The sequence below is a fragment of the Myotis myotis genome, unplaced genomic scaffold (assembly GCF_014108235.1).
Source record: "Myotis myotis isolate mMyoMyo1 unplaced genomic scaffold, mMyoMyo1.p scaffold_m19_p_1, whole genome shotgun sequence".
Lineage (NCBI taxonomy): Eukaryota > Metazoa > Chordata > Mammalia > Chiroptera > Vespertilionidae > Myotis > Myotis myotis.
Window position 1 is genome coordinate 194,442,578 of NW_023416313.1, and position 27,177 is coordinate 194,469,754.

The following is a 27,177-nucleotide window of genomic DNA, read 5'->3' on the forward strand; positions in this document are numbered from 1 at the left end:
TGCGCCAGTCTCAATTGCTTGCTGCCATCAGTGAGTGTGAGCAGCAGCTGCTGGCCTTGATAACCCCTAATGGCTTCTCCACCTCCCCCTGCTCCTGAGGGGTTATCAGAGCAGCAGTCACCACTCACACCTACTGATGGCGCCTGCCCCACTCACACCCACTGCTGGCACTGTCCCCAATCACTCCACCAGTGTGAGCAGGGCTGGCACTGTCAGTGCATGGGAGCCACGGTTATGGGAGCGGGCCTGCGGGCAGACAGGGGACCAGAGCCATGGCAGGAGGGGCCTAGCAGGAGCACGGAGGATTGGCCGAGACCCGCCCCTGTGCCCACCACAGCCTCACTGCCCACAGTTCCTTTCAAGGTGCACGAATTCGTGCACTGGGCCCCTAGTTTTCTATGAATGTCTTTATTCATCTAATCCTTCTTTACCACAATATGCAGTAATACAGTTTTGTTTTCTGCGTTTATTTTACAATAGCCTCTATATTTGTGTTTTAATACATATCTGTGCAAAGAAAAAATGCAGCATTTTTATAAAATTAAAAGCTTTAAATGCACTGTAAATTGTTCTGCCAAAATCATCTATGACTTTCTGTAGCTAAAGAGAGTTGAGAAGAAGAAAAACCCCAAAGTACGCCATGGGATTTAAATGCTATCTTTTCTGCTTATTATGGTTACAACCTTTGGGATGCACTTAGTCTTAGCCCCTGTGGATCCCAGTGTTCAGGATAACAAACTGGAACAGTAATATCTTCCTCAAGGGCCTGTTAGAATTAAACAAAATAACACTGAGAAACTGGTGGCAGAAAAAGCATACAGCTTATTCTAGAAGTTTTAGGATAGCTAATGCCATAAGTACCAAAAGAGTACAAGGTTCCCTAGAGTATGTGATTCAACTCACTTTAGATTTTTGAAACATCTCCATGTCTTATAGGTTTTATTATCAGACTTCAATCTAAATAAGTTGTCATGATTCTATTTAAGTAAAATCCTAAATAAAGTGAATAAAAATAGTTCAGTTAAATTTTCACAAAACCAAAAGCAGAAACTCTTAAAGATTACACAGACTGAGTCTCTGTCCAAAAGGTGACAAGCTCTTGCACAGCAAATATAATGTCACAGGTGAGGGAGGAGGGCAAGATATTTTTAAAAATAAGAAGGGAGAAACTGCTACGTTCTTTTCCATCCGCTATCTGGGTATGTTGAGTTAGACACTCATTGTTAGTGAACTAAAATCTCTAGTCTGGTTCCTACAGATAGCCAATCAGGTTACAAACACTTGAAGCTCACAAGTGGTGTTTCTCAGTGTTTTCTAAGAAGCACACAAATTATAATCATTTAGAGTAGATTCCTGGGTCCCACTTCAGAACAATCACAGCTGAATCTTTGAAGGCAGAGACCCACAGAATTGAATCTTAACCCATACCTCCCAGGTGACCCTTGTGCACAGTTTTAAAATTGCTGACCTAACACACTGGTTTTCAACTCTGGCTGCACATTATAATCACTTGGGGAGCATATTCAACAGGAGGATTGGGGGGAGGGGGGCGGGGGGTGGAAAGGTATCTACCTTTGTCCCAAACCAATTTAAATGAGAATCTCTAGGGGTGAGGCCCAGCATCATACTTTTGTCCAAAGTTCTCAGAGTGATTCAAAAGTTCAGCCTGGGTGAAGATCACTGCTCTAGGACGCCCTGCTTCAGCTGTATCCAAACACAAGCCCGCCTTTCTGTGCACACTGGCCGCAGGGCCTCACTGCTGGGCGGGAATGGCCCTTCTGCACCGTGTTCATAATGTTCCCATATCCATGCAGAAACAGATCTTTGGATGTGTTCCCACTCAACTCCACTCCCAATCTGAGCAAATTAATCTTGAGAATAAAACTGATGCTCAGAAGGAGGTTTTCCACTTCATTATTTTTTTATTCTGTTGCAACTTTTGGTCACATCGTAGCCACTCAATAATATCTGTTGTTTGGATACGGATCTCTGTCTTAGTCTGTCTGTGATGTTATAACACACATACACACACACACACACACACACACACACACACAAAGAAATAAGAAAATGGCAGTGTTATACACAAGAGAAATTTATTTCTTACAGTTCTGGAAGCTGAGGAGTCCAAGATCAAGGTATCCATAGATTCCATGGTGGATAAGAACACATTTTCTGTCCTTACCTACCACCTTCTCTCTCTGGCCTCACATGGTGGAAAGCTGTGAGGGAGCTCTCTGGGCCTCTCTGATAAGGGCACTAATCATATTCATGAAGGCTCTGTTCTTATAACTGAATTACTTTCCAAAGGCCCCACCTCCTAATATCATCACCTTGGGGGCTTCAATTTCAAAATATGAATTATGGGGGGGGGACACAAACTTTCCATCTATAGCAGTCTCCTTATCTTTAAAAGACTAAAGGTGGTCTCAGAGTGAAAGCAGAGATAGGTGGGTGGGTGGGTAGAGATCAACCAAAGAACGTGTATTCATTTATGCATAACCCTTAGACTCGGACAATAGGGTAGTGAAGGCCTGGGGTGGGGGCTGGGGAGGGGTAGAAGAGGTCAATGGGGGGGGGGGAAGAAGAACATAAGTAATACTTTCAACAATAAATATTTAATTTTAAAAAAAAAAAAGGATTAAAGGTAGAAAGTTCAATATTCCAACATAAAGCCACAATGGTAGCAGTAGCATTGCACAACCTAAGGTGAACTTACAACTTCCAAACTTGTTGACAGGTTTCTTTTTAAAATCTACATAAATAAAATTAAGGTATCTGTCTACCACCACATCATGAAAAATAGTTAGACTGATTTCACTAAATTGGGAGGGCACATTTGAGACTTGAGACGTATTGTCGCTATATGGTACACATGAAATTCACATATTGGGGAGCACAATGGAAAGCTAAGCAGTCCCTCTCCAGAGTAGCTAAGATGCAATGAAAGCCCCTGTGATTGCTACAGAGGAGGAACAGGCTATATGTATTAAAACACTGAAGTCAGAGAAAACAGAGAACTCCAAACATTAGGCCAAAATCAAAACCCACAAGGGCAGACGCTTTGATGGCAGGGCTCAATCTGCAAAGAACCTCTCTCCTCACATGGACAATTCTAAGTGGCTTCGGCGAGAGCAATAACAGGCATTTATTAATTGGAACAATGGCTAATGTTCCACCTAAGCGTGGCCTTGGAAGTCACTAGAAATTTGTCAAAATGACACAGGTTCTGAAAAGAAAGCTCTTTTAGCAAAGAAGAGAAAGCTGGTTGCAGAGTTCCCACATGCAGTTAGGAGCTGGCAGGGCAGTCTTTACCCAATACAAAAGCCTAGAAGCAGCCTCACTGTGGTTGGATGGCTGGTGAGCACAAGAAATAAAGAATCTAGTTGAGTTTTTCAACTGCCATCCAAAGGTCAGCCTCTATATTTATTTATTTTCCAATATCAGCTTTGAAGTTTTCTAACTCAGGAAACTAAAGAGAAAAATAAGAACACTGAAGGGTTTCATTAATAAAAAATAGTCCTGCCCTAACCGGTTTGGCTCAGTGGATAGAGCGTCGGCCTGCGGACTGAAGGGTCCCAGGTTCGATTCTGGTCAAGGGCATGTACCTTAGTTGCGGGCACATCCCCAGTAGGGGCTGTGCAGGAGGCAGCTGATCGATGTTTCTAACTCTCTATCCCTCTCCCTTCCTCTCTGTAAAAAATCAATAAAAATATATTTTTAAAAAATAGTCCTGCTTTATTAAATATTAACTTACATTTATATAACTATTGATTGCTTAAAAATCCTCCTGCTACTACCTCACTTATTCCTCCCAATAATTCCTTAAGCTCTGGAGGATATATTTATAGAAGGAAAAATTAAGTAAACTTTCTGAAGACCTGATTTATTTCCAGAAGTATTATTTTGGCATTTAATGCTGAGGGATCTTGGCAGGTTACTTTGCTTACACAGGACTTGGTTTTCTCAATTATAAAATGAAGACAATTATATGTTCCCTGAAGAACACATAAGATGCTGCATTTTAAATAGATTTCTAAACTGTAGGAGCTACGGAAAGATCAGATGGTATAAGTATTCCAATTTTAAAGATGATCAAAATGAGGCACAAGAGGTTAAGGTGGTCACCCGAGATGAGTTAGATATGTTACTATGGTTAAAATATAGACATTTAGCCCTGGACGGTTTGGCTCAGTGGATAGAGCATCGGCCTGCGGACTGCAGGGTCTCAGGTTCGATTCCGGTCAAGGAATACCTTGGTTGCAGGCACATCCCCAGTGGGGAGTGTGCAGGAGGCGGCTGATCAATGTTTCTCTCTCATCAATGTTTCTAATTCTCTATGCTTCTCCCTTCCTCTCTGTAAAAAATCAATAAAATATATTTTAAAAATATATATATAGATATTTAAATTCCTTGTCAGTAAGTTTTTTCCATATTATCACAAATAATCCCAGATACTGGCAAATTTACCTTCTAACATTAAATCAAGAGAGAGAGAGAGAGAGAGAGAGAGAGAGAGAGAGAGAGAGAGAAGAGAGAGAGAACTTATTATGGTCTGGAATATTAAACATTGACAAAAAGAGCTTTTCATATCTTGACCATATCTTCAGGAAAGGAAGTTATAACCACATGAGTTTATATATTCTGGAATAACAAGCGGAAAAACTAAATGAAAACAGAGTTCCTTAGCAACTGGAGTCAAATTTCACACTATGGTCAGAAACCATGATGGATCACCTATCAAACTCATCATTCAAAGCCTCTGAGAAAACCTCCTCTGATTAGAAATGGCTAACAGTAGGGACTTTCTTTCCACACCATAGGCCTAAGAAATCAGACTTCTTGAAAAGATTTTAAATAAATCATCATAGCTTTCAGAACACCTTCTAATCTAAAAGACTGTTGGGCAGAAGGTGTAATGAAGGGAAAAGGGAGGAAATTGGGTAAATAGCTGGGGAGAATGTAAACGGTACGTCCTTCCAAGGAAATATCAGCAGGTCTATGCAATGTAGCTTTTGTTCTGACCTGGCGTTTAGCAGAGGGAGTTCTTTACCACTTGTTTTCCTGTAGGACACAAATTACACAAGTTTTCAATAAGGGTAAGGTCAAATCTCCAGGCTTTTAATATACAAAAGTTATCTAGTGTGGCAAATCAATTTAGTGGCTGGTTACTCGGTTTTTCTATGTGGATCACAAGTGCATGAGGTGGAAAGTCGCAACAAGTCATTAGTTCCCCCATCTTCAAGCCTGGGTTAGCCCAAGCAGGGCAGCAGCAATGCTCCTTCTCAAGAGTAACCAACTGTCCTTACACTTTAAGAGGTTACTGTGCAGAAAAGACAACTTTAGGATCAATGTTGAGTTTGACTCTCCATCAAAAGCAGTATTTTATCAGAATATCTAACATTGTACGGAATGTTCAAAAGCCAAGTTCATCTACTCTCTAAACAAGTATAAATTTAATACCAGTATGACACATGATTTAAAACCTTCGGAGAACGAATCACATATTTTATGCACTTTTACTTAAACTCTTGGAAAAAGGGCTTTGTTTAGAGGCAAGGGGCCAGAGAGATTCAAAGGATAAAGGCTGAATGGGGGTTGAGAGTGGGTGACGTGCTAGGCAGTGGTCGGCAAACTGTGGCTCGCGAGCCACATGTGGGTCTTTGGCCCCTTGAGTGTGGCTCTTCCACAAAATACCGACTTCTGTGCATGGACCACAAAGTTTCAATTGCACTGTACGTGCGCGCCCACAAGTGGTATTTTGTGGAAGAGCCACACTCAAGGGGCCAAAGAGCCGCATGTGGCTCCAGAGCCGCAGTTTGCCAACTGCTGGGCTAGGGTATTCATCATGGAAGCCCACAAGAAGACTGACTGACTAGGTAATAGTAGGTGCCTGTCTCCCACATAGACCAAATGTCCTCATATGGGTTAAGTTCCAGAAACTTCTGGGTAAGACATGTTGCACACTTAGAATTATTCACAATCCTAATCAGAGCAGCTATTTCCCTGGTCACCCTTATGATCAGAAGGATCTTAATTCATAATCTAAATAACTCGCCTTGTAGCTTAGCCATTTTCTGTCTTCTTTCAGTGGGAAATAGGGGATTACAAAAGCTGGTCTTAATCCTCTGCACTACCTTAAGGTCAGGCAGTTGCTTCTTTGCCAATGGCTTTCCAACCATGGTCTGTATGTGAATCACCTGGAGTGAGCCCTTACCCCTTTATACCTGATAACTATGGTTCAATATCTGAAGTGGGGCCCAGGAATCTGTAACTTGAAAAAGCACCCAAGTGGTTCTGATGTACTTAGTCCATAAACCTCACTCTTCCCTGTGGTGTGATCCAAGCCATCCTCAGAAATGTTCATGGCCCCATGGCATCTCTGTGAGGTTACCTGCAATTCTTCAGGTCATTTTGCCTGGAATTCCACTGGTGGATATTGGGCAATTTCTTAAAGTATAAATACATGTGTGTGGTCTTCACATGTGTGTATGTGTGTTCTATTTCAATCTATAAAAGTATTTTATAAATGTTATACATGTTATAAATGTATATAATGTTATATACCTTATAAATTCTATATAGAGACTATCCCCAAAATGTATACACACACTTTGAATAATTATAAAGGCAGTGTCTATGGAAATTCATTTCATTTTCAAAATTGAGCTATCAGCTGTTCAAGTGTGTATACATTTTTTTGGGACACCTGTATTTTATGCAGATGATGTAATACCTATATGTTATAAATCGTAAGTACTGTGATTCCATTTAGGGAGATACTTACTCTCCCCTCATTATGTATGCAAATGGAGAGACTTCAATAAGACTAATTAATATTCCTAACATCTTCCTCCACCTTTCATTCACTTTCTTTTCCCCAGAAAAGGAGTGTCCCCTCTGGTTGGAGGTTGGAAGAAGCAGAGCTTAGCCACTTTCTCTCCCCTTTGGAAGCCATCTTCCTGCAGAGAGGAAGCATTTGGGCCTATCTACTATGGAGTGAGCTACCTGAGCAGGCTCTGCCCTTGTGGGGGAGAGCTGCTGTTGCCCAGCCAGACCAGTGCCCGAGAGGTAAAACTGCCTGACTCAGGGTCAAGTGCTAGAAAATTCACTTGGTAAAGCCCTATGGCCACTATCTCCAATCATCTTTACCAGTTATGATAGGTATATTTTGATTTCTCTATTGGTTCCAAATATGGGATCGACATAGGGGCTATATATCTTGGATCCCTCAAACCTCTACCATGCTCCAAAAGATAGATGTCCAGGGCAACAGAAGAGTGGATACCAAAAAGCTTAGTGGAAAATAAAGTATAGAGAGGAGGGATTGAGGCAAGACTAGATCTAGGAGGTGGCACGAAAGTATGAAACCATCAAAGGGAAATTTTACATTACCATTTTCTTATGACCTGGCTCCAAGTTAAATAATTTAGCTACTTTAATCTTTTCTGAGAGATATTATTTATGTTAGGGAGATATAAATCCATGTAATAATAACTACATTCAGTCTTCTTCCAAACAGGAAACACTAAAATATTGATTCACTCACTTGCCGGCTTTTTAAAAACATTACAGTACAAGGTACTACGCTAGGTGCTATGATTACATTATTCACAATCTTTGACACTCAAGTAGTTTACATTTCGTGAGAATTATGAACCCAAAATAAGAAGTATAATAAATGATTTAAGCAATAAACTCAAGGAGCTATTTCTCTATGTTTACTAAAGCTCTTTAAAAATATTTTTTATTGATTTTAGAGAGAGGAGGAGGGAGGGAGGGGGAGAGAGGGAGAGAGAGAGAGAGAGAGAGAGAGAGAGAGAGAGAGAGAGAGAAATATCATTGTAAGAGAGAAACATCGATCAACTGTCTCCTGTACACACATGATGAGGGATCGAACTTGAAACCTGGATATGTGCCCTGACCAGAAATCAAACTTGCCATGAGGGATGATGCTCAAGGAACTGAGCCACACTTGCCTGGGCAATTTATCAAAGCTTTGATGCAAAAGCATCTCAGACCCAGATGACACAGGTCCTCTGCATCCAGGTTACAGGATGCAAGGAGCAAGTCATTCCCACACCCAGCCAACCCCCAATCCTGAGAGAACTTTACTGAGCTGTATTTTGAACTAGAGATGTTCTCTAATTCATGAGTTGCTCTTTTTAAATGACAGTTCTCTCTTTTTGCATTTCTTTTAATTAATAACCCTGTGGAATATTTTTCATTAAAAATGAATTTTACCTTTACTATAAAATGTCAAACATCAATAAAATGAGTGACTTTTTCTTACAGGGAATATTATAAAAAGAAAAGATATTAGTGCACATTTTCTTTGACAAATTTGACTAGTGGAATGAGCTTGTCCAAGCAATATTTCTTTCCTCCCTTACTAGTGGCCTGTCTTTATTATGTTCTTTCAAAAGTAAATGAATAGATGCAAATAGCATTTAAAAAAATTAAGTCCTTCAAAAATGCCATAATGTTGAGGGCATGTGAAATTAAATTTTTATGAAAACAAAATGCAGTTGCCTTTTAATTTTAAAAGTGCAATTTAAATTTAGCTTGAGGTTCTAAATAAAAGAATAAACTTAGCTCTTGTTTTATAAAACTACTGGGTTAATACTGAACATAGATTGGAAAAGCTCTTTTCCATTTTTCCCAATGCTTCCCCTGAGTGTCTCCCATTAAGAGGAACACATTTACATAATAACTCTGCTTTAATAGCCATGGGGCATGGTTAAGAGGACAGTACTCAAATAGATAGTAGAGTGTTCAGATAGCCAATCTTGATAGATATAATGTAGGATGAGTTTAGAACCTATAGCTAAAATGCAAGGTTTAGATTAAGTTAAATTGGCTAACTGCTAATCTTACACACACAGCAAAACAGAACATGGAAGTTTGCTCATTAACCTAGATTAAGAGACATGCAAATCCATGCATTAAAAGTGCTAAGAACTGGATTTGATATCACGACCCCTGCCTGTTCTCTTAATATGTATCATTAGCCAAATCATTCTATCAAATGTTAGGGACCACACTTGAGCTTTTACCACAATAGAGGTTATGCTGAATGTGGGGAGTTTAGAAAGCGGTGGAGGTATATATTGCTTTGTGTGAACAGAAGTAGCCATTTCCTTGGAAAAACTCAACATTATTCTGGCACGCGTAGAAGTGTTCATTTTCACAATTCTCTGCACATTCCATGACTGCATATAGAACTCTTGCCACTACATTTTGCCTTTGTCTTATAAGAGGGGGATTCTAGCTTCAAGAGAGACCAGACTTGGGTGCCTCATTAACATTTCCCTTACTTTATGATCACCAGTGAATGACAGACTCCAGCCTAACCTCTTTCTGCTAGAATTTTGGGAGAGACTCTTGAGCACCAGTCTTGCACGAATATCTGTCACCATTTCCATCACCATCATTATCATCACGGCTAGCCTTTACTAAGACCTCACATGGAGTAGTTTCTATGCACTTAATACTCACAACATATCTATGAGATAGGTACTAGACCCTAAGCCCCATGATGACAGGGACACATCCATTTTACTCACTTATAGGCATTCTGTATTTAGAAAAGCGCTTGGCATTGAGAGGCACTCCCATATAGATTTATTGACTATTATCATCTCATTTTACAAGTGTATGAACTAAGGCATAGTGAGTAAATTCATGTGCCCAAGATCATACACTTGAACCCAGACTGGAATTCTATTCCTTATGAAGTGAGATCTTGGAACATTCCCTAGGAAAGAGTACAGATGCTTCTTGACCATGGGTGTAAGCAGGACTGCTCTGTATTTCTGAATTGGGTGGAAGCAACGGTCCACTTCTCCTGCCTACAGTTGTTTAAGAGAGAAAGAGCTATGTGTTTGGGAGAAGTTTCCTCTTTTTCCCTTCACCAAAACAACAATTAGACATTCATCTAAATTGAATACCTAATGCTGTTTGAAAATAAATAATTCAGGTGTCTTCTGCAGAATCTCAATATTACAATTTCTCATTACTTTGGAGCAAGTTTTACACTATTAAAATGTTATTTGGTCATAATAATCCAATGCAAGTCTAAATTTTTTATCTTTAATTTCCCAAAGAATTCTCTAATTCCTCAAAAATGTAACCTTTGTAAAGTTTTATTAAAAATAATTCTTGTGCTTGGGGGATGGGATGGTGGTGGAGAGGTCAATGGAAGAAAAAAGGAGACTCGTGTAATACTTTAAACAATAAATAATTTTAAAAAATAATAATAATTCTAAAATTAGCCCAGTGGTTTTCAGAATTAAAAAAGTGAATATATCAGAAATCTATTTTTTTGTTATTTCCTGCTTCTTTCCTGGAAATACCTATTCCCCCAGGGATATCCAGATGTACTATCAGAAAGCTTTGCTTTTAGTTAATTAACTCTGCAACATTATCACTCAGCCATTCAATCAACATATGTCTTCAGAGTGCTGGAGTACAAAGAGCAGTTGGATGTATGAGAGAATAGACATTTCTCTATCTCTAAGAACTTAACAGTCAGCATATGGGAACAGAACATCTATTCAATACACATTCCCTGCAAAGCAACATATAGCAACTATTAAATAAAAACATACAGTGGTGGATGCTACAGAAGTATGAAGAAAGGAGAGATCATGTGGACTGGCACATGGGGAGGGGAATGGAGAAGGTAGGGCCAAGCTGATCCTTGAAGAGGAGCCGAAGTCACAGGATAAGGAGACCAGTATCCTATCTAATAAAAGACTAATATGAAAATTGTCCCCTCAACAGGGAGTTCAACCAGGGCGCAGGGGGCAGGGGGCAGAGTCGGATGGCCAACCACTTGTGGCCCCTCCCTCCAGCCGGCCCTGCCCTTGACCACCACTCCACCCCCACTGGGGGTGGGGCCAGCCAGACCCCACCGTGCACCAATTCATGCACCAGGCCTCTAGTCTTTTATATAATAGCAATTCAAGTGACTCATATCATTTTCCTTGTAATATATTTTCCAAGTTCACTTCCATTTTCTATCTTGCTATTTCACTGAAATTTGTGATCTCAAATTTTTAGTTTTTAGAGAAAAAGTATTTTTATAAATCAATAAAGAATATCATTGCCCCATCTGTCCATATAAAATAACTTCTGTTGCTATATGAGTGGCTATACTTTGACTTTATTACTGCCCTAGTCACTTTTATTAGTTTGACTTCATTTTGGTGAGATGTCAAATGCATCTCTAATCTTCTTGAACCAAAATGAATCAGCTGCATGTTTGACAAACCAGAAAACACCTGAGTACTAAACACCTCCACTGTCTGAAATCGAGAATAAAGTAGCAGGTTTAGAACTTGGGTAGGTTTTTCTGAACAATGTGAAAATTCTTGGTTAATTTTAAATTCTATGGCATTAATTATGATTTTACTCCTGAGATTTAGATATTTAACCATGGAAAATACAGAGGTACCTAAGCATCCAGAAAAGGATGGATAAGTTTGTTTTATAAAGTTTGCTCAAAAGCTGGAAATTCAAGTCTCTTATTCTGTTTGGTATAGTAAAGCTGGCTTACTCATCAAGCATCAGATACATTTTCATATAATTATATTTGTTGTAAGTCTATTCTGCTGACAGACTCATTCTGATTGATTTAAAATTTTTGAAGCTCGCTCTCTCTCTGTCTCTCCCTCTCTCTCTCTCTCTCTCTCTCTCTCTCTCTCTCTCTCTCTCTCTCTCTCTCTCTCTGTCTCTCTCAGCATTGCTTGACCTTCATTAATGTTGCCACGCTCACAGAATTGCTGGTTCACAATCAAAAACACCTCTCTAAAGGAATGGGTTAAGTAGAATGCCACAGGAACCCAACAACAGAGATTTTTCATCATGGCAAAACTACCAAACCCAAATCTACTTTCATACTCTTCTCAGGAGAGCCAACATCCGCTTTAGGACCTACTTTGCAAATACTTTGGAGAAGTCAGCTGTGTTAGCATAAAGAGGATCAGGCCTGTCAGTCACTCTCTTTGATCCCCACTTCCCTCCTCCATCCCAACAGCCCAGAGAATGTCCTCCTGGCCTGTGATTTCATCCAGTAACAAGCCACCCTGTGACAGCCAGGTGCGGAAATGTTAATGCTAACAAGCAGGCAGTCAGCCTCATCTGATGGAGTCCTACATCCCTCAGACTGGAGCTGATCTCTCGGGTTTGCTTTCTGCTGGCGCAGCAGGCCCTTCCTTAGAAACAGCGCCCTCCACAATGGCTAAGCAGGTCATTCTACATCCTGGTTTCTGCATTTCTGAGCAGTAGGAAACACTGTTTTCTCACTCAAGAAGGCATATGTATCTTCCTGTCCTGGAAAACTAACTTTCAAAGGACTGTGTGACATATTACCCATTGAATGTGCTGGAACTACGATGCACTCCACAACCATATCTAAAGCAGTTGCTAAGGCACCTGTTAAAAGAAGGAAGCAAATTCCTGGCCAGGGTCCAATGCCCTGCATTACCTCCATGTGCTGCCATTAGGGAAACTTGGCTGCTTCTTACGTGCAGAATTAGCAGTTAGAGTTTTCATTCTGCAATTCCCACTGTGAGTGTTTGTTTCCTAAGGGACTGAAGCTCTACCAATGACATCACTCTCCAGAGAATGAAACTGTGGACACAGAACAAACCCCAGGGAAGTCAAGTGCCAACCTCTGAAAATGTTGGGTGAACCAGGTGTAACCTGATTCAGAAAGAAAAGGCAGAAATGAAGGACTTTCTCTGGATGAAATTACTGTAGCCCTGCTGGGTCATCTGAGTGTCCCTGGCTATTTAATAGAATGACTTGATTTGATTCCTTTGGGAAAAGACCACTTGATTGCAATATCAAAATCTATGAAATGCACCTCCCAGTGGAGGGGGAAACATGGACATTCTCGGAAGGCAGATGCCATTTTGGTCATAATAGTCAACTATTCAGAACGCAATCCAACCACAGAACAGTCTCTATTTTCTCATTTGCAAAGTGTATGGAATGCTGAAAATTATTCTATATAAATTGACATGTGTTATTACAATATTTATCTTACTTTTTTTGTCAACAGTCTGAACTCACAGTAATACTGAATTCACTGTAAACATCTTGAAACTCCTCCTCCAAGTAACTAAATGCTTCTCAAAATATTTCCTGGTTGTAAAGTGTTGCAAAGCTACTCCTCAGAAGCAGCAAGGAAGCTTTTATAATGTGTGTCTACTGAGCTGTAGATTTTCTCAGATACCTCAAAGAACAGAAAAGGCTGAGTCAATGGATTCAGCTCAAAAAGTGAAGGGAAGAACTCTCTACAATGACAAACTATATGATCAAATTTAGGCGTTATGTTGAGGTTTGGGGAGGAAGGACCCTCCCCCAAGAACTCAGCCTAAAAATATACTGAAATAATAGTCCATAAACAGATATAAGTTTAATATTATACATATAACTTTTTTTGAGCACAGGTAATATCCACTGACTTTGTTTTCCAGAAGAGAGAAGTAAAAAGAGACATAAGGAGATAAGTCGTATATTTAAAAAGTGCATGTATTCCAAACTCAAAACAACACCAAAGGGCATTAGGGGAGAAAATAATATATGCCTTTCATTCTTCATAGGAATCCTTGCTTTTTCATTCAAAAGGGTTATTTCCTTTAAATAAAGATGGTATGCTACAGCACCATGCTTCCAGTGGTCCCTGGTAAAATAATATATGTTGAGAATTAAGACGTGGTAGACATGTTGCAAATGAACAGTCTGGCATCAGCTATGATGTCCCTAGAAAGGCACTATTTTAAGGTACGATTCAGCCCTAAAATAAAACAAATGCTGAAGCATTGCACCTAAGCATGGGTTGTTGCTATGTTGAGGGTTCCCAAGAAAAAGAACTTATAAAATATCTACCCCTTATGTTGCATTAGATAAATACTCTTCTGTCTACTAAATGCTTATACATCTCCTTCTTGTTTACTGCTAAAATACATATTTTCTTGTGCTCAGAATAAATTCTAGTTTTTTTAAAAGAGGCACTGTCGAACAACAGATAATATAATTTACTGTTGAGTACGTTGGTAAATTATTGAATCCAGTGCTCACTCTGAAACTTGGGAAACTGTCCTTAAAGAACTGGAGGCATCGTAGAAGAGTGAGAGTTCTGTGAACCTATGTCCTGGTAACTAAATGTGGAAACGTCGTTATTCCATCTGGAAGCAGACCAAAAGTGAGCTCTAAATAGAAGCAGCTGAAGGGCTCAAAAGACTGCATAAATAGGTCTCTGCTTCATTTAAATGCACAAGACAAACTCCTGGAATTGCTGAAAGTCAGCCTCCTTCTACCACCATCAGCGGAATGAGAGCCAGCTCAGAGCTGAGAAACTGAGGATGGAACCTCAGAGCAGCTATCAGCTGTGTAGCCAGGAGCAAGTCACCTCACCTCTCTTAACTCACTCCCCGTGTTGTGTAAACTGCCAGGCAGTGAGCTACATCAGTGTGGATGCAGCTCAGTTTAGAGGGTTCAAACGTGTGAGCAGAGCTACTGCCAACAGGTCCAGGAGTGCGCAGTGAACTTGCAATCCTCATGATCAGTTGAGGTCATGAGAGTTATAACTACTGTCTGCTCAGAGTCTAGTGTGGTAAGTCCTTTAGAATGTGATTAGGGTACTATTCTGGAAATCACGGCCCCTGGCATCATGTGAGTTTAATTCACTTAACATTTGTGTCCAAACTGTTGTACTATTCTGAAAGCACATGACAAGCTGCTACCTTGTGGCAGAATCTGCAGGTGAGAAACTGCAGCTACAAGTTAACACCAATTGTGATTTAACATGAATTAGTAATGGTCATTTTCATAATCCTATTTCATAAGATTCTTTGCCAAAGTTGTCCAGGGTATCATTTGTTATTCTAGTCAGTATTGATAAAAGCTGTGCTGGGTGGCATGTCTGTTCACATTTCATTCATTCATTGACATATTCACTCAATTATAGCAAGCACTTCTGCTTATTGCAATAACAGGATTACAGGAAATACCTACGTTATGGAGCTCTTTGTTTAGGTGAAAAAACAAAAATGTAAATAGGAAACCATGCTACCACAATCAACTCTATGAGAGAAGTAAGCATAGATACCATGGACTACTTCAGAGTTTTACGGAAACCACACTATCATTTGTCCCAACTGTGGACAATGTCTTAAGTGATTTCTTTTTCATGGGATTGGAATATTATGGATTTCTGGAAGGAGTATGCTCTCATTTTTGCTTAAATGTTATACCAACATGGGCATCAGGGGGAAGAAAGGAAATTAGTGAAGTCAGAACACCCATTATTACATTCCTAGGTCATTTCTTTCAAGATGCCAGTACTGAAATACATGCTGACTGCAACACATGTACATCTAACAAGTCCTCTAGGCCTGTTTCATATCCAATTCTAGTGTGTTTTCCATCCACAAAAGATAATTGCTATAGAGATGCTTCATTGCTCACAGAAAGAAAAAAAAAAGGTAGTTTGTGCTGCTAGATTCACCATGATAAAAATGCTTTCTGGAAAGAAAAACAGTTACTGAGTGCTAGCTTGTTCTGATGCAAGAGTGAGCCTGAACCACTACTTCTTACTCCTGGAACATTAGAATACAGGATTGGTGCTATACTTAGCTATAAAATTGCCAGCTGGGTTCAACTGCTCTCTACTTAAGAACAGTGCCATGTGTGAGAAAGGACTCTGGTTTTATGGGTTAAAAGAGATATTGCAAGTACCTCTCTGTTCTGTTTTACCAATTTTCAATTTGTATTAATCATTCTGAGGAAAATTTTTTAAGTTTAAATGAGAATCTTTTCTTAAATCACTGTAGGAGTGCAAAAACGTTTTGCTAGTCTTGTTAATTATGCATTGCCCAGAAGTTACAAAAATCAATACTGAATGCTGATGCTACTGTACATCCCCAATAAAGCAGGCCCATTTCAGCTGGCTTGATTTTAAATTTTAAAACAAACAACAAATGGGGTCGTTACTGACTGAATGTTTTGGTCCTCCCACCAAATCCATATGTTGAAGCCCTAAGCCCCCCAGTGTAAGTGTATTTGGAGATAGGGCCTTTAAGGAAGAAATTAGGGTTAAATAAAGTCAAAAGAGTAGGGCCATGATCCAATAAGATTAGTGTTCTTAAAGGAAGAAATACCAGGAAATTCATTCTCTTTCTCCATGTGCACACACAAAGGAAAGGCCATGTGAGCTCACAGTGAGAAGGCAATTAATCATCTGTAACACAAAGAGCCTTCACCAGGTATCAGCCCTGTCTGCACCTTGATTTTGGATTTCTACCCTCCAGACTGTGAGAAAAATAAATGTATGTTTAACCATCCAGTCTGTGTTATTTTGTTATGGAAGTCTGAGCAGACTAATACTAGGGTTAAATTAATATTCTTGAAAGATCCCAGATTAGCCTATGTCTTGAACTAAGGGATATAGAGATGATCAATAAAAATGAGTATAAACCAAAAGCAAGCTGGGTCTCTGAGGCAACAATGGAGGCCTTTCCTTAAGACCACAACTAATGGACAAGTGTCAGTTTGGCATTACTTATGATCAATGTCCAGTGGGCTCCACTCCATGACACCAGTAGATGTACTAGAAACATGTTCTCTGGAGCTATTTGACTACAAAATTTTGATTACATCAGCAACAAATTCAGGGAAACCATGGAATGAAGACCATGGCCAATCATGGTCAGGCCATGACCACAAGAGAGGTTTATACTCACTAACACAATGGATATGGTCTTCAAAAGGGAAACCTGCTTTATTATACAACTAGAGGCCCGGTGCACAAATTTGTCCACCAGTGGGGTCCCTTCAGCCTGGCCTGTGGGGTCAGGCCAAAACTGGCTCTCCTACATCTCCCAAGGGGTCCCTGATTGCGAGAGGGCATAGGCCAGGCTGAGGGACCCCCACCAGTGCACTATCGGGGCCGGGGAGGGATGTGGGAGGTTGGCCAGTCGAAAAGGGACCATGGGAGGGCTCCAGGGCATGTCCAGCCCATCTTGCTCAGTCCCGATTGGCTGGACCCCAGCAGCAAGCTAAACTACTGGTTGGAGTGTCTGCCCCCTGATGGTCAGTGCACATCATACCAAGCGGTAGAGCAGCCTTAGCATATTATTAGCATATTATGCTTTTATTGGTTGAACAGCTGGCCGGTCAACCAGACACTTAACATATCAGGCTTTTATTATATAGGATTTTAGCCTATACTGACATGTTCAATCTTTATTATTATTTTTCAAATTTCAGTTATCAATATATTTATTTGAGTTTTTGGAAGTGGCCATATAGTAATCATAATTCTCATTTCTAACAAAAAATTGTTCTCACCACCAGCTCATTCCTTTTCCTGTTATCAACCAGGTCTCAGATTTTCCCAACTCTACATGAAAATACTTGTTTTTCTTTTCTTTCTTTCTTCCTTCCTATATTTCTTCCCCTTTAAAAAACTTAACAAAATTTTAGTAGTCATAATTGCTACATTTGGCAGTAAATTTGCCAATATTTTTTTCATAATTTCTAATGTGAAAGTGCTAACCTCAAAAAATAACAAAAAACAAAGATAAAAAATTGGGGTTTTGTTTAATGTGAGAAAATTTCTTTTTATAAATGCTTATAGAAGGTGGTGCAGCAGTCAGAATAGTTTTAAAACTATTAGCAAAGAGTACATCAGAACACAGTAGTATCAGCAAAGCCAGATTTTCCATATTCAGTAATATCACTTGAACAATACTATATGTAAGCTACATGCTTTTACTAAAACAAGACCTTTCATAATGAAAGTGACATACCTGCTGTGGCCATACCATATTCAATGGCTCATGCTGAGCCTGGGATTCTTGAAAGCACTCTGAACACTACGTACAGATTTCTTTTTTGGCTCCACTATTAGTTTTTTTCTGAATCAGTGTGCAAAACTCTAAGATCAAACTATGAATCTCATACAAACTCATACCATATACTTTCCTTCTTCCCTATTAAAAACGAACACAATTCAGTATTGCATTTTACTCACAATCTTCTACATAAGGCTTCTAATCTGGGCTGAACAGCAGGAATACAGCCAGCATGGGATTAAAAGGACTTGGATTCCAGCCCCACCTCTGCTGCTAATTACCTAAGTGAACTTGAGCAAATCATGCAATTCTCTGGGTCTCAGTTCTCTCATCTTTAAAGAAAATATATTGGACCTAGACAATCTGCAAGATCCTTCCTTGCTCTAGAATATTTCTCTGTTTGAAATAAAATTCTAACTCCAGCATTGCATCACCTCCTGGAATCCCTGCCTATCTCCTGGGATGAATTAGACTCATCTCCTCTATGCCCCCTTGGTGCCCTGAGGGCAGACCTCTCTCATATCTGACTCTAGTATGATGTTTTCACCTAACTCACTAGATTGCAGGCTCCTGAAGAGCAGGCACTTGGCCGTTTACCTCCATAACCCCATAGTCACACAGTAGGAGCGTGATGGTTGTATACTGAACATATACTGAGCCCGCCAATACGCTCTGTGCCACACTTTATCAAAGTGTCTCACCAGAAGAGGTATAGAAAACAACAAATAAAACTCTTCACTCATCCTATTAAACAGTCATTCTGGAGGAAAATATGTTCTGGCTATTTTGAAAGTGAAGAAAATACTTAGAAATAATAAAAATTCCCAGCCACATTGAATGTTGTTAGAAGTGCTAATGTACTTAGCGGTGGATCACTCGGCTCGTGCGTCGATGAAGAACGCAGCTAGCTGCGAGAATTAATGTGAATTGCAGGACACATTGATCATCGACACTTCGAACGCACTTGCGGCCCCGGACTCTTAGAAGTGCTAATGTAGCATTTATTTTAGGTTTCAAAGAAATGGAATATTGCTGACAGCCTTGTGAACAAATATACCCACCAACTTTTTAGTGCTTCTTTCTTCTATACTCACAAAGCATACTTTCAGCAGGTGTCAGCATCTTTTATGGGGAAAGGATTATGGTGAAATTACCAAAATATCTGCAGACTTGATGAGAATACAGATTTCTCATCAACCTTTATAAATGATGAATTGGTGGTCCTTAAGACCACACCCAGGTTGTATGATTTGCTAAGAGTAAGAGGACTCACAGAATTTAGCATATAGTCACGGCTTTGACTTTCTACAGCATAAGGATACAAAGCAAACTTAGCAAAGGGAAACAGTGGGTGGGTGAAGTCCAGGGGCCACTAAGCACAAGCCTCCAAAGGTCCTCTTTCTATTCCTTCAGCAACAAGTCCTGACAACATGTGGGAAAGTCGCCACCAGGGAGGCTCACTAGGAACATGGTCTCCAGCATTGTTACTGGAAGCTGGTCACATGCCTGGCACACACCAAAGCCAGATTCCTGGAAATAAATGCTAAGCATAAACCACACTGTTTGAATAAATAGTTGGGCACAGTGAGCCACTCTTATCAGTTTTGGGAACCTTCTTGAAATTCAAGTTCCCAGATGCCAGCCAAGGGCCCACTGCACAAGCATGTCTTTCAAAGCACAGCAGTCACACCTGCTGTGTTAACTCCTTTACCCACATCGTAAACAGCACTGTATAAGCACTAGGCGGAATGAGCAAAAGTGCAAAAACTGCTTTAAAAGTCCGATTAGAATCCTTTAAAATTTAGATATCACCTACTGGGTGTGCCGCTTGCTTTCTCAGACCCATACATAAGGGTTGGTCCTTAAGTTAATAAACACAGTTTTGGCATTCCAGAGAAAGGTGACTTACATAGGTCAAGCTGTAAGAAATAAATTCCTGCTGTTTAAGGCCCCCAGTCTATGGTACTTTGTGATGGCTTCCCAAGCTAAGGCAGCTGCTGTCACTCTGCAGTGGCAGCAGTGAGGAGTGAGACAGAAACCATATGGCCCTCAGATCCTAAAACATCGACTTTCTGGTCTTTGACAGAAAAATTTGCCAACCACTGCTCTGGTTGTTGGATGAAATTACCAGTTTTATATAAAGGGGCTTAAGGATGTTTAGTGAGAGCTATATTTGCAAAACAAAAATATTATTTTTCCTTAATGGGGATAAAGGCAAGCAGCTAAAGCACTGTGGCGTGCCTCCCTGTGGCAGCCACCAAGAACTGCACACCATACAAGCCTCTCACTCAGCCACTGGATCTGCTCATGTGGCCAGAACTGTACCCAATGATGGCTGTAAATCAGGGCTCTCACAATAGGATCCCCCAATTTACTCGAAGCACACCTTTAAGTATGGTTAAGACAGCTATGAGATGTCAGTAGCACACTAAAGACAGAGTTTTATTATACAATTCACAACAAATGTTAATTGCAAAAAACCTTACAATAATAGCAATAAGAATAAAAAAATTTCATTAGTAGCTCATTTGGGAATGATTGAATGAACGAGAAACTGTAAATTGCTGAGAGTGTGTCTACTTCCTCATCGATAAAATAGATTATACAGGGTTTTGTTGTCGGTGGGTAGTTGACATTTAATAAGGTTAGTAATTATATGTAAAATATGTTGAAGTACCTGGCTATAAAATAGGCTCTCAAAATGGTAACTATTCTCATGAATCACTGAAGTATATTTTCTCGGATCTCCTTACAAAAACTACTTGGTTTTGTCTCTAGCTTCTCTTTCTATCAGAGGCAACCAAGCTGGTATGTGTACTCAACTGTTACAACCTGTGTGTATGTGTACACACATGTGTGTGTGTGTGCACATGTGTGAGTGTGTGATAAGCACGTACTCAGATGTATGAAGGAGAAAAAGGGACAATAGAGCTTTGTGATGAATTCATTTTGAAGAACCAAATTTTATTTTCTCTTGTTGAGTTCTTAATTATCTGTCTATGCATTGTAAATATATCAATTAGTGATTAGATATTAATCCCTCTGGGGCAGAGTTTCCTTCCTTGTGTGTTTTGAAGAGAAAATAATGGCCCTATTTTCCCCACAGGAATATGATAAACATCAGATGAGATTCTATGTAAACAACATGCTTTGAGGAGGACCGTGGCAAATAAGATCACCGTAACAAGGACGGTAACAACATAGATAGGAGTTGTGATAATCTTGCAGTAAGTGAAAAGATTCCAAAACGAGCAAAACTTAGATTGTAAAAGACTTAAAATGTAAGAGCTTCAAATATCTAACAGACTGCCTTGTAGAGAAGGAATCTTTCATTGGAGAAGGTAGAGCATACACCAAAGGAGACATAATTTTGCTTACTAGTTAAAGGGACTCCGAGCTCCCTAACACATAAGCAACCCTTAGTTTATATATGGTACCTCTCTTCCACATTCATCACTACCTTAACTTTTAGTTGCTTGCACAAATAGATGTTTCCCAAATTTGTTTCACATAATAATCACAACTGACTGCAGGCTCCTTGACATAAAGACTCTGTGTTTAGTCTTTGTGCTGCTGACAGCTCTTTACATTTTGTCTTGCAGGCTGTGGATGCTCAATAACTATTTGCTAACAAAAATAGAGACCAAAAATGCTATTTAAGGACAGAACAAAATATCGTGACACAGCTAGTATGAATATGGCTTCTGCAGCCTTATTCTCCTTTAGAACCCGGAGTAGGGAATTACATTGATTTGCTTATTGTCATTTCTCTGTTCCTACAGTAGAGAAGTTAATTTGTCTCTTGAATTGACTTTTTTCCTCCATGTTAACAACAGGGAAGGTTCTGTGTAATGGGGTAGAAGGGAAGGCTTGTTATTTCAAAATATTTCACCACAGTTGACAGGCAATCATTTTATATGAAATTCCTTCCGTGCAGTTATCCAAATGCGTATTTCATCCTTAGCAATAAAAGAGCCTTATCTAATGTCCAAGGACCTACAAATCAGACCTAGGAGATTTCTTTATGCAAATTAAATATGTGTCACACCATCAATAAAAAAATAAAATGGCAATGAAGATTATATTTGCATCAGCAGTGCAAAGTAAAAAAAATCCTTATACCTATTTGTAGGACATGTCAGTGTGGATAATTATTTTTAGAGATAGTGTGCTTGGAAAGAATTAATGGGAAATAAGAATTAATGCAGAACGCCCTGACCGGTTTGGCTCAGTGGATAGATCATCAGCCTGTGGACTCAAGGGTCCTGGGTTCAATTCCGGTCAAGGGCATGTACCTTGGTTGCGGGCACATCCCCAGTAGAGGGTGTGCAGGAGGCAGCTGATCGATGTTTCTCTCTCATTAATGTTTCTAACTCTCTATCCTCCTCCCTTCCTCTCTGTAAAAACTCAATAAAATATATTTTTAAAAAAAGAATTAATGCAGAAGGAAGTTTTAGAGTGAATCGGGCCCTGGCCAGGTACCTTAGTTAGAGTGTTGTCCTAATAACGCCAAGTTTGCAGGTTCAATCTCCAGTCAGGGCACATATAAGAAGCAACCAATGAATGCTCGGTCTCTCTCTCTCTCTCTCACTCATCAATAAAAATTTTTTAAAATGAAACAGGAGTATATAAAAGACAACCAGTTTGATTAAACTTACCAGCTTTAAAAAATCCACATAATAGAGAAAGATTCACTAATAGTAATTTTAGCAGTTATAAACTCCGAGAACTAACTAATTATATTATAGTATAGCTTGTTTGCTTTTCCTCAAGTCTGTTTTTCATTTTGCATCTTAAATTGTAATGGTTCAAATCTTTATCCATATATTCAGGTGCTATTTCCCCCTTAAAAAGTAAACAAAAGATAAATAAGGGGAAAGAAAATGATGTCACTTCACATTGCTGAGAATGTACTCCTGAAAATCAAATAACTTTCCAACCCTCCACTAATAAAGCATGACATAGTATCCCTCTGGATAATAAAAGGGAAAGTGGATCCAGATAACATACCCGTTTCCTTAGATTGCAAGTAAGAGTGAGATTCCTTGAGAATGAGTTTGCAAACGCCGTGTAAAAATCCAGGACTTTGAGCAAGGCTTCTCGCTTGATGATGTGAAGGTCACAGTATGTCAGTGCCCGGACATTGGCACACGCGTGAGCGAGGGTGGTTTCCTTCCAGAAGATGTCTCCAAATACATCACCTTTCCCTGAAAAATAGTATAAGATATGCATTAAAGCATCTACACTAGTTAGGATAGTAACTATGCTAACTACTATTTTTATTCCGTTTCATATATGGTATTGATCTCCTAGGGTAATTTCAAGCCTGAGTGTGGGACCCCATCTGTACACATATAACAATTTACACCACTTTTACAGAATATATGAAGCATTCACCCTGAATTCAGTTCTTGATGGAAATCTGGAGTGATATGAATAAGTGAGATCAGATGGAAAAACCAAAAACCTCATTTTAACAAAGTTTCATTATCTTCTGCCACCTTGACTTATCCCATTCTGACCAAAAGGAGCAAGGGATATTTTTTTTTTAGTTTCATCCCCTCTGTCCCTTCTGGTACAGATGACAGTAAAATACAATATACAAGATCTACTGTTACAACCTTTATAAATCTGGAACTGATTCAACATATATTAAACATAGATTATTCAGCAACTAAGCTTTGTGCTCCAGGCAGACTAAAACTTACCACAACTTAGTCTCCAAGGATGCTCTTCTCTCTCCACCAAGTCAAACTTATACAAGTCTTCAGGGTGCAGCCCAAGAGCTCACATACACAATTACAGAGCCTAAGGAACTGAGTTGGGTAAACGTGGAGACCCAGATGTGTTATGCCATGAACAGTTCCATGAAGAATACCCTACTGTAGTCAAATGTGGATGTCTTTTTTAAAATTCTAGCAATCACATACAAGTCTACTATACACTTCAGCGTTCATTCCAATTGGTGACCTCAAGTCAACAATTCACCATCCCAAATCAAGAGTACTTAGTTGCCCTTCATGTTGAGGCAGTCGGTAAAAGCCCCTGGCATAGGCAGGTGGGAAAATCTTCTTACAGGTAGTCTGCCAAAGACTTACTCTCTGCAAATATCTGTTCTCATCCTGAAGATCAAAGTCAGACCAGCCAGACAACCAGCAAGAAAAAATAACATGTAACCATAGAAGTTTGTGCGTGTGTGTGTGTGTGTGTGTGTGTGTGAGAGAGAGAGAGAGAGAGAGAGAGAGAGAGAGAGAGATTATAGATTACTTGCCCACACACGCAGTTTGGACATCCTTAGAGAATTACAAGGCACTAAAGCATTCTCAGTTATTATTGAGGAGGTGATTAAAATCACCATGTAATCATATGGTCAGCACAAAATAAACATAATGGATAAATATTGAGTAATTTCACTTGTTTCTGAACCCTCAAAAATTTCTTTTAGTTAGTGAAACTGACAACTCAACTACCATCTGATAGCCATAAATTTGTCCAAAAAAGAATAATCATAGATCTGAGACCCAAATAATGTGTGAAAGGCTACAGAGCATTGTGATAACCTAAAGGAGACTTTAGGTATAAAAATTTACCTCCACTTACACAGATAAATTTCAGAAATGGCATTCTCTTTCAATTAATAATTCTAATTATATGTATTTATTCTAATTACATTATTAGAACTACCAATTTACTTAAAAACTGTTCACTGAATTAATATTTACTATACCCAAAAACGGTAGAAATAGGACAAATATAAATGAATAAATAAATTATGGAATATTATGCAGCCACTAAATAAATTGGAAAAAAAAGCAACAGAGAAGTGTTCACATTATGTAAAATAATAAAAGCAGGATAGTAAGTCATACACATAGTATGACCACATTTTATACATTTATCCCATATGCCAGAAACATGCATATGCACAAAGCAAATGCATTAAAATGATAGGTTCTCTCTGCATTATGGGATAATGGGTAGATTTTACTTAGTCTTATAATTTATATGTATTGTTGTTTAATAGAAGAGATCAACAAGTGTTATATTATCGGAGTCCATGGTACTATGAAAATAACAGGTCTTTAAAACGGCTGCTTTGATCTACCTCTTATTTCTTTTCCTCTATCATCATTGTTACTCTTTCTATATGGGGAACTGGAAGTCTTTGAACAGATAGAAAAGGATTATATTTCTTTATGTTTCATTTCTGTGACCAGTTCTCAAATGATCACTCATAATACAACCTCTCACCCATTTATAAGTGCTCATTGGTTTTCAACTATTTGATTTTTATGTATAGTAACTATAAAAATAATCAATGCCTTTGACTTATTGCTAATTTCACCTCTGGGAATCAATCAAAAGAATGAGAACCAATACATGTAATATTCATTGTAGTGTTATTAAGCACAATCCCAGATTGGCATAAGTAAATAAATAAATGTCCAATTACAATAGAAACTTGTCTATCTACCTATCATCAATTCATACAGAATTAAAACTAGTTTTTGAAATAAATGCAAAAAAATGCTTATCTTCTAATGATAAATTTTTAAAAAAGAAAAATATGATTATGGTCAAGCTATCATAAAGTACATAAAAATGAAAGTGAAACTCCAAGACTAAATGAATTATCTACCTCTTATTTTCTTAAAGAAAAATAATCTTGATAAAAACCAAAGTATATTGCATTTTATTATTCTATGTTGTTCTATATAGTATATTATATTGCTATTAATTTGTCAATTGACACATTGTGTTAAAAATCAAAAGGGATTGCCAAAACCGGTTTGGCTCAGTGGATAGAGTGTCGGCCTGCGGACTGAAAGGTCCCAGGTTCGATTCCAGTCAAGGGCATGTACCTGGGTTGCGGGCACATCCCCAGTGGGGGATGTGCAGGAGGCGGCTGATTGATGTTTCTCTCTCATCGATGTTTCTGACTCTCTATCTCTCTCCCTTCCTCTCTGTAAAAAATCAATAAAATATATTTTTTTTAAAAATCAAAAGGGATAAAAGACAAAAAGAGAATGTATTTAAATAATTATAGCATTCAGCTTCAAATGATGTTATTGTTTTCTTTCTACTTTATGTTTTCCACAATGTCCCTTAATAAATACACTTAATTTAAAAATAGCAAACTGTTTTCACAGATGTTTTTCCTTATACTTTTAAATAAAACTAAATTAATAAAATATGTACATAAACCTATGAAATAATAAATAAATATTCATTGATGATAAGTACATCATCAATAGGTAAAATATACTCAATACATAAATTCCCCCTTTCTATTTTTAATTATGAAAGCATTCAAAAGTCTGTTACATATTTTATTTTACCTCACTGATGAAATGAAAATCCTTACCATATTTCTACCAAAAGTTTTAAATTTGAATAATCTATGCTTTTAGTATCTTGGAGAAATAAAAGCCTATGATGTGGAGTGAACAGAATTAACTAGACTATAAACACATGAGGGCAGGGAATTTTCTCTATATTTTGACCACTGCCATTAACCTCAATGCCGAGGACAGTTCAAGAGCTCAACAAATATTTATTAAAGAAAAAATACACATTAGAAAAGGAGAGACGGGGAGAAAAAAAACTGGAAAATGCAAGATTAGAGGTAGAATTGAGGCTCTGCCATTAAGTGTGGCTTACATCAGGTTACTGAACCTGAATCATCATCTGTTCCTTTGACTCCAAAGGGAACCGGATAGACAAAGAATAACACTTAAAGTTTCTCTACATCTATAATTCCATAGTGAGTCAACTCAAAATCATCAAATTATATTTTCAAGATAATATTTTGTCAATGTCTCATTGTCCACACACACACACACACACACACACACACACACACACGAACTTTAAAATCTAGGACCTCAATTCCAAATCCCATTATAAGGTTGAAAAGTAACAGAAAAGTTAGCTGACTCAATCAAAGTAAAACTTATCCCCTGTACTCCCCCTAAAACAGGCATTACATAGTAAGAAATACTAATTGTTTTATAACATAGAATTTCCATTATCATACACAATATATCACTTGGAAATTAATCAGCCATTTCAAAATGTGCTTATCCATTTATCTCTATCACCTAATAGTCACTCAATTCACAGTTATTCAAGAAATAGTATGCACATTTACACTGAGTGATCTGTAAGAAGCCACAGGTTGTGGAGATATGAAATTATGCACGGAATATCCAATAGAGAAGTACCCATCTCTCCATTACAAAGATTTTGCACACTTCCAGGGCTGGGAACTCCTGTTCATCTTGATGAATGCAGAATATCTGATGCTAGT

The 27,177-nt window shown here is 38.7% G+C and overlaps 1 protein-coding gene and 1 pseudogene across 1 annotated transcript in view; one reads left to right on the forward strand and one right to left on the reverse strand.

The window, feature by feature from the left end:
• KCNH5 (potassium voltage-gated channel subfamily H member 5) overlaps positions 1-27,177 on the reverse strand; it is a 255,663-nt gene that overhangs the window by 31,080 nt on the left and 197,406 nt on the right. The window contains exon 10 of the mRNA XM_036309340.1: positions 22,878-23,074. Within this exon, the coding sequence (XP_036165233.1) occupies positions 22,878-23,074 (197 nt within the window). The remainder of the gene's footprint in view (positions 1-22,877; positions 23,075-27,177) is intronic.
• Positions 18,724-18,859, forward strand: LOC118661376 (annotated as a pseudogene).